The following is an 8,769-nucleotide window of genomic DNA, read 5'->3' as shown; positions in this document are numbered from 1 at the left end:
CTCATTTTGCATCACAGATTCACAGTAAAAAAATCGTGGTTACGCTCCTAATCAGCGTTCTGGGGCGATTTTTTGTGATTCCTACTTGTATACTGGGCATAATATGTAGACAGAAATAACCTTGATAATACTCGTCGTGGATATTACATGACATAAAACTTCATTTTATCTGTAGAATATACCTTAGAAAATTATTTGATTTAAGCGAATGCAAATCAACATTCCGCATTCATATAATATGTTAATTCATGATTTTAAGAATATCACTTGTCAGAGCTACCAAGTCTCACGCATTGTGCGTGAGACTCACGCATTCAGGGTCCGTCTCACGATCTCACGCACGGCACCCATTTTTCTCACGCATCGGGACCCGACAGAAAAAAAGAGAGAAAAAGTAGCATTATTCGCCAGATTATACGACTGGCCGACCGCCTTCGCGTCTAGCCCGGCACGCGAGACGAATCGAGAGTGCAGTCAGCGATGAATCGCGTGCGTGCATCGCATGGTTTTGAAGCCCATATCTCATGCCCGCGCGCGTTGCGCGCGCCTTTTCGCAACGTACGAGTGTAAGTACTGGCCGCGCGCGCACAGAGACGTCGAGTCATGAAAATCTCACGCATAACATTTTTTTGAACTTGGCATCTCTGGGTGGGGTCACTTGTAAGATGGCATGCCAAAATACAAAACTATTATGGCCTGAAAGTAGACTATAAAACTGTTGTGTTTTTCACGTTTGACTTTTGATTGACATTCTCGTCGTCTGCTCTGTTGATTTTTATTCAAATGAGATTCAGCTCCTACATCGTGTGGAAAACGTAGAAAAATATTAGCACGAGATTTAAGTAAGTATAGAATTTCTCATGAAGTATATCGAATGTGTAATATTGGACGTAAGCTGTGAATTTTGTGGATCAAAGACAAGTCCCATCGACCGCGCTTATTCAGACCGGCGGCCGCAAACGTTGCTGTCGTCTTTATTTATTGCGGCATGCGAATCGTGAATACCGTTTTGGCAGCATGAACTGCGTGTGAGATTTATGCACACAACAAATAAGTAGGTGATGTCACATTTCCGTGATATCCATATTTCACATGAACGTTATCCCTATAAGTATTATCACGATTCTGCATGAGTTATGCAATTTTAATTTGGACTACGGAGCATATATGAATATGGCCTTAAAGGCTTAATGTAACGGTTAAACTTCAGTTAAGATGGGCTGTGCATTTTTTTCATTTGTGATCACTGTGACCCTGTGTATGTGTGTCATAATTATTTAATAAAGAAAAAAATGAAGGCTACATACTTAGGCCCTAGTGTTAGACTTGTGAAAAAAGAATTGGAAGAGAGGGTGGAAGAAAGTATGAAAGAGAGAATGAAAAGACACAAGAAAAGAGATGAGAAGAAAATAAATGAAGGGGAATATAAACATGATAAAGGGAAAAAATAAAAGAATGTTAGAATAAAAGAGAAAATGGATTCTGCCATTCTTTGAAATGAATACAGAAAGAAAGACAGGGAGGATGTGTGAAAGAAAAATAAGGCAGAGAAAGGAAAAAATGAAGAGAAAAGAAGGAGGAAAGAAAGGATGAAGGAAAAAAATAATGTTTCCTTCATTCTTTGAAAAAAAAGAAAAACAGGGAGGGGGGAGGGAAAGAAAAATAAGGGAAAAATATATAAGAAGGAAAAAAATGAAAGAAAGAATGAAAGAAAGGATGGAAGAGAGGGAAAAAAGAATGGAGGGATGAGAGAATAAAAAAGGAAAATTAATGGAAGGAGAGAAAGAACAACCCAGGACCAAAATCCAGTTAAAAAACAATTAGAGCAAAACCAATTGAAACCAGTTGGCTAACTGGTTTTAATAGGGAAATTGGAACAACTGGTTCCAATTGAAAACCAGTTGCCAATTGGTTCCAGTTAAAACCAATTGGGCAACTGGAACCAGTTGGCAATTGGTTTCAATTGGTTCCAGTTGTTCCAATTTCCCTATTGAAACCAATTGAAGGCAACTGGTTTCAATTGGTTCCAGTTGAAACCAATTGGAAGAGAGGGTGAAAGAAAGTATGAAAAAGAGAATAAAAGACAAAAGAAAAGAGATGAGAAGAAAATAAATGAAGGGGAAAATAAAGGGAAAAAATAAAAGAATATTAGAATAAAAGAAGGATAAAAGAGAAAATGGATTCTGCCATTCTTTGAAATGAATACAGAAAGAAAGACAGAGGATGTGTGAAAGAAAAATAAGGGAGAGAAAGGGAAAAAATGAAGAGAAAAGAAGGAGGAAAGAAAGGATGAAGGAAAAAATGTTTCCTTCATTCTTTGAAAAAAAGAAACAGGAAGGGGGAGGGAAAGAAAAATAAGGGAAAAATATATAAAGGAAAAAAATGAAATAAAGAATGAAAGAAAGGATGGAAGAGAGGGAAAAAAGAATGGAGGGATGAGAGAATAAAGAAGGAAAAATAATGGAAGGAGAGAAAGAACAAAAAGAAAAAAGGAGAGGAAAAAAGTTTAAGGAAAGAAGAAAATGGAGGAAATAAAAAATTAAAAACAGAAGGAAATTAAGACAAAGAAGGAAATAAAGAAAAATGAACAGAGAGAGAAAGGATCAGGAAAGTAAGATGGGAAACAAAGATAGATGGAACAAAAAAGGGGCAAACAGGAAGGATAGACGTATAAAGAATGAAGGATAGAAAAGAAAGAAAAAAGTTCAAACTCCATGCAAACAAAAAATCCAATCATGTAACAAAAATCATAATGTTATTTGGTGTTTTTTAATATATTTATTGAAAAAGAACTTGATTTTTTTAGAAATGAGTAAAATTAAAACAGTGAAACTTTGTCAAACTTAAGAATGAGATGAAACATTGCGGCATCATACACAGGCATCTCTCCCATCCCATTACAAGTTCGCACCGATCACAACAAGACTCAAAGAAAAGCTGAAACAACTAGTTATTGTTCCTCTGATTACATCACCAAATCAGTTATCTGAGAATCCATAATATATTTTGGGATTATTTTGGTGGAAAAAATTGTTTGCACCATTGATAATCTGCTCTGATCCTACATGCCAGGCTAGCCTGGGGGGGGATACTCGACCAAAAAATTCATAGATATGCACCGCAGGCAAGACAAAAAACGGTGGCCTTGGAGCGGGCTTATTGTAAAAAGGAGGGTCTTCGGAACTACAAATGTTTGTGAAAACGGGGGTCCTCAAAACGGGTCGCCTGCGTGTGAGTGCGTATGCATCCCTGTAGAACGGGCATACGTACGTGCATGCAGCTAGCCCGGCGGCACGGGCGCCGGGAGTGCTAGCGCAGAGACGATAGTCAGACAGCGCTAAGGGGCCGCTTTTCACCAAAATTGCAGCTCATTTTAGCAGATCAATGTGGCTGGAACGGCGTAACAGAAAATATACAAAGCTTTGGAGCGGATTTCTTTGTTCTTTTTCTCAATAAGACAAAAATGCTATGCCTTTGAACGGAAATTTGAGTGTAAAAATAAGGGTCCCCTCTGCGGCACATACCCACTATGCATTACATGTATATACTGAGTATGTTCATATTGAGATGACAATGAAACACTTGACAAGTAGAACTAATGTTTGTATCAGGAACTCATTTTTTTTCTTGAAAAGCAAGTAAATGAATGAGGAGGGCAAATCAATTCAATACAATACATGTAGGCCTATGATAAATTGCAGATTTTTTGTATATGCAATACATGTAGCTGTATAGCTATTAATTAGTCTGTGGTGAAACTAGACCTGGGTCAATACGTTTATGGTAGTGTAACCTATTTCGCGCGTTACCTAAGTTTGCGCATGGTCGATATCTCAATATCTAATATCTTGAAAAACTGATATCACCAACAGAAAGAGCGACTTCAAATTACCCAACATAGTAATTTTCTTAGAGGTAAAGTCTCTATTAATGAAAATATTGGCAAAACATTGACAAATTTTGTTACCTTTTGCGTCCGCTCTGAGAAAATCCGATCTTCTTGACAAGCATCAAGAAATCGCCAGTTTGCAAGCAGAGGTCTCCAAATAAGAAAGTAAAATGTGATACCAACCAAATTTATGGCATTTTAACCTCCTGATATAATTATCTTACCTTTGTCTGCTTGATTTCTTTCCTAAAGCTTTGCAAAGCGATCGTGCACAATTAAAGTCTCGCTTTTTTGTGACACTTTTTCAGCTGAGCATGCACGAGTTTGTTCACCATGGAATTTTGAGATCGTGATACGAGCATAACCCTTGACCTACTTTATAATTCTGTCAAGCACATTTGAGTTTGAGATCTTTCCTTCAGCCTGGTATTTATGATATTGATTAATTTTGTGTGAACTTTGAGAAATTTTTGATTGAAAATCAACTTCATGATAATTTTTAAAATGTGCGCAAATTATGGTCACCGCATCATACAAAATATCACGCTCCTGCTAAAAAGAAAAAAATAATGATAATAATAATAAAATTTGCTAAAATTTCACATTTTACATCTTTAATACTCTCGGTAAATATTGTAGTCCACATGTAGACTTCAATGGTGTTGCAATGAAAATCTACATATGGGACTACAATATTTACTGAGTTCAAATTCAAATCAGAGTCGGGAAAGAGGTGAATATTCTTCTTTTTTCTGACAGTTTTCAACTAAATAAAAATAATTTCAAGGAATTATGGAAAATAGATGGCCATTATATGGATTTAAAGATGTAAAATGTGAAATTTTAGCAATTTTTTTTTTTTTTTTTTTAGGAGCGTGATTTTTGGTCTCCTTATTTATTTTGGGAGCGCAGTTGGAGCACCAGCGCGATCACGCTCCTCAAAATTTTCGTCCTACCTGCATGACAGATGCAAGACACCGGCATCAGTTACTTACCCCCTCCCCCCTCCAGAATTCCACCAAATCTTTAATAGCCAAGGATAAGTTTTTGAAATTAAAGGAATATGACCTGTTTCATCAAACTTGTACTTGAGGTAATCAAGAATTACTTACAATCGAAAACATTTCAGGTCACATGATCAAGGTCAAAGCCTCCATTTAGCCTAGGGTCAATTAATTCTGACCTTGTCGTGGAATCAACATACAAATCAATCAAAGAATCAACATTCTTTTGAATTTTTGAGATAATAAATTTGTCCATATTCCATAAAACTTGCTTTAATGGGATTTCAGGTCGCTTTCCTTAGGTCAATACTTCAAAAATTCATTTGGAGCAACTGACATCAATTTATGTTTTAAATCAAAGGTTAATGTCTTGCATTTTCAAAACAATGTTGAATAAAAAGTTATCTACATTCTCTTGTCATAATTTCAAATGTAATTATAATGGTAAACATATATATTCATACATGTATAAAATTAGTACATTTTCAGTTTATTGAGTCAAGGTCAGCGGTTGTTTCAGATCAATTTTGATAAGAATTTGTATTTCATTCATTATATTACTTGTTCTATTAAAGTCAGTGTCAAATGTTTATTGATTTCAACAAACCTTAAGAACTTATTATCATAATTTTTTTCCCACTTTTGGAAACTATACATACGTTTCCAGTTATATTGAATCATGTTGCAAATGAGACTGAATATTTTGCTCTTATTTTGTCTTTGAAATGATAATTGGCCCAAAAATGGAAATTACATTGGATGACCAGAAAGATGCTCAAAAGTGTAATATTAGGACCAATCACAAATTTGATGTTTTTCCTGAGTTTGATTGAAATTGAGACAAAGGCCTGTATTCTGAATTCAAGTTTAAATTAAATCCTGGTTTAAAGTTAGTTTAACTATGGATAGCCAATTGGGGCGCAAATCTCTATTAGTAGTAGTACTCTTTCAATTTACTATTATTAAACCCACATGACACTCAAATCATAACTGCTGGGAATGATAACTGAACTATTTTTCATTATGCAAGCAAATGGAAACAAAATAGTAAATATGAAATAAACATGTACAACTAAAACATTTTTTTTTTACGTTTTGGCTCCCCATAATATTAGCACAGAGTTAGACCATGGTCTGATTAAAACCTGACTTCAGAATACTGGCCTTTGAGGTTTTAGCTCTTTTGTAAATTTAATTCTTAAAAAATAATAGATATTGTCTTTTTATACAGAACCTGCCAGCATGTCAGGGACACAGTCTATGAATCAAGCAAACAGACAGCCTAAGTCCCGAAGCCGACGCAAGGCTAAACAGATCGTCATCCCCGCCGACCCGGACTCGGCTGAAGCCGACAGAGAAGATGAGGAGGGCATTGTCAAGAAATCAACAAGTCAGCGCAAGAAAGCCGCTCCGCTGAAGACAAGGAATGGCTACCAAAGAGATAAATCCCCCAGGACCAGGAGAAAAAAGACTGTGCGTGATGATACGGATGAAGAGGAGGAGGAGGAAGACGTGAATAGTGATGAGAACGATGATGATGATGATGATGACGATGCTGATGATGCCCAGGTCGATGATGAATCTTTGGGATTTTTCTTGACGACAATTAGCTATGTTGTAGGAGTTACTCTTGCATTGCTGTTGGGATATGCCTACTATACCTGCATCTACACAATACATGAAAATCACCTCTGGTTTAGCAGCATCATGGTAAGTCTGCTTCCCTTTTTATTCTTATTATAAAAATATAACACAGCTGTTTAGCATTTACAGATTGTCACTACACTACACTAGTTCAAAAAGCTCAGCCTGATTAGGGTTGCATACAAAGTGAAAATCATTTGCGATTGCTTAGAATATATGTGGAAGTCGTGTAGTCAAACACAAAATTTATACTACATACATACATGTAATTTATTCATATTGTAGAGTTGGGAATACCTCTCTCTCTCTCTGAAAAAAAATTACAACTGGAAGTCAGCATACAAATGTAGAACCCCCCTCCCCCATTCAAGTGGAATTTCACCTGATAATAAGTTGGTTTTAATGAAAGAAAAATAAATGATCAGAAAATCTGTTAAAATTGGCTTTGATGATGACGTTGGTGGACTGGTGGTTGATGGTGTTGATGGTGATGGTGTTGGTGGTGATGACGATGATGATGATGTTGGTGATGATGATGATGATGTTGGTGATAATGATGATGAGGATAAGAATGATGATGATGATGATGTTCATGGTGAAGATACTGATTATGGAGATACTGATGATGATAAAAGAAGATGATAATATCAAATTACAGAACAAGATTGCCTGTTGGAAACAGGAAAGGTAATTTGGAATTCATAAAAGTATGGTAACCACTTTATAACTTGCAGTTCCTGTCTTAAACATTCAATGTAAACAAAAAAATTGTTTAAAAACACAAAACAACAATCTCCAATAAAAAATAACAAATACATTTTTTCATGTATAAATAAGTAATAAAAACTAATTAAGATTGAACATAGCACCCAACATCCATTAGCTTTTTAATGATAGAAAGATAAATTCAAACCCTTTACTGTTGTCTGTAGGCCTACATTATTACAATAAACACCAAAATACACAAAGTATATTTCTGTATACAAAGTGTACAGAGCCTTTTGGCTTGCATCCTTCTGCGATGTCTACAGTATTCACTTTTCCACACAAAGCATGTTTCTAATAGAGGGATGTGTATTATAAGCATCTTAACAGCTAAAAAAATCAATAATAATTGATTTATTGCTTTACCATATGAAAGGGACTACCCTGGAATCGCGGAGGGAGAAAAGCGTAAAATCTGCAGATGCTAATCAGCACCATCCATACATTATGAGCATTCTGCAAACCAATTGGTGTACTGCTATACTCATATCATATTGCATTGTGGCATTATTGATTTGTCGATATTAATAGGCTGCAGGAAATGCATGCAGACTTCAAAACAACAGCAAGTACTGGTACCTCAAAATTATTCTAGAAATGAACTTTATGTCAACAAACTTCATGTATGTAAATATAAGTTGTTGAAAAAAAGACTTCAAAACAACAACAGCAAGTGCTATACAATAGTTGGGTACATTTACAGTCCACCCCAACAAAAATTTGATTTGAAAAAAAAGAGAAAAAATCAACACGCATAACACTGTAAATTTCATCAAAATCGGATGTAATATAAGAAAATTATGAAAGTTTTGCTTAATTTCGCAAAACAGTTTAATTGCAAATCCTGGTCGGTATGCAAATGAGGAGACTGATGACATCATCCACTCACTATTTTGTATTTTTATATATTTTCTCCTCAATGTCAAGTGAAACATGGATTAATTCCACCCTGAACATGTGAAATTAGCATTGTTTGATACTACTGTACATCATGGTTCAGTCAAGTTGGTCCTTATTGTCAAATCTGTTTTAAAAATTGAAATATTGTATAATTCAAACAATAAAAAACAAAAGAAATATTGAGTGAGGGACATCATTATCTGTTTCATTTGCATGTCACTGAACTGGGTTTTTTTAAGCGAAATTTAAAAATGTTGTAACTTTCTTATTTATGCTAATTTGATTTTTATCTTTTTATTCAGATCAACATTTTTCTGGGGTTGACTTGACCTTTAAACATTTTTTTTTAAAGAAAGGCCTATTATCAACTATCAATTGCAAGATTATCTATAGAGGGTTGTTTTAAAATTATTCATTTTTCATGATTGATGCTTTTTTTTATTCCACCAAAGGCACTAAAAATACATTACATACATGTATAATAATTAATTTTTCCCACTGATTATTACCTTATTAGAATTAAAATTAAATTGCATTTTAAAAACTTTCTCAGGTAAACAGACCAGA

At 35.0% G+C, this 8,769-nt stretch overlaps 1 protein-coding gene across 1 annotated transcript; it reads left to right on the top strand.

Moving 5' to 3' along the window:
* Positions 1-681: 681 nt before the first annotated feature.
* On the top strand, positions 682-7,060 carry LOC121412770 (nucleolin-like). Its single transcript, XM_041605540.1, has 2 exons — positions 682-842; positions 6,125-7,060. The coding sequence occupies exon 2, from the start codon at positions 6,136-6,138 to the stop codon at positions 6,634-6,636; it is 501 nt and encodes a 166-aa protein (XP_041461474.1). The 5' UTR covers positions 682-842; positions 6,125-6,135; the 3' UTR covers positions 6,637-7,060.
* The last annotated feature ends 1,709 nt before the right edge of the window (positions 7,061-8,769 follow it).

This window comes from Lytechinus variegatus, chromosome 4, assembly GCF_018143015.1.
Source record: "Lytechinus variegatus isolate NC3 chromosome 4, Lvar_3.0, whole genome shotgun sequence".
In the NCBI taxonomy this organism is placed as follows: domain Eukaryota; kingdom Metazoa; phylum Echinodermata; class Echinoidea; order Temnopleuroida; family Toxopneustidae; genus Lytechinus; species Lytechinus variegatus.
Note: the sequence above shows the minus strand (reverse complement) of the source record. Positions and strands in the feature narration are given on the sequence as shown.

Excerpts from the sequence above, each read along its gene's own strand:
- LOC121412770 (XM_041605540.1), top strand. The coding sequence starts at position 6,136 with ATGTCAGGGACACAGTCTATGAATCAAGCAAACAGACAGCCTAAGTCC.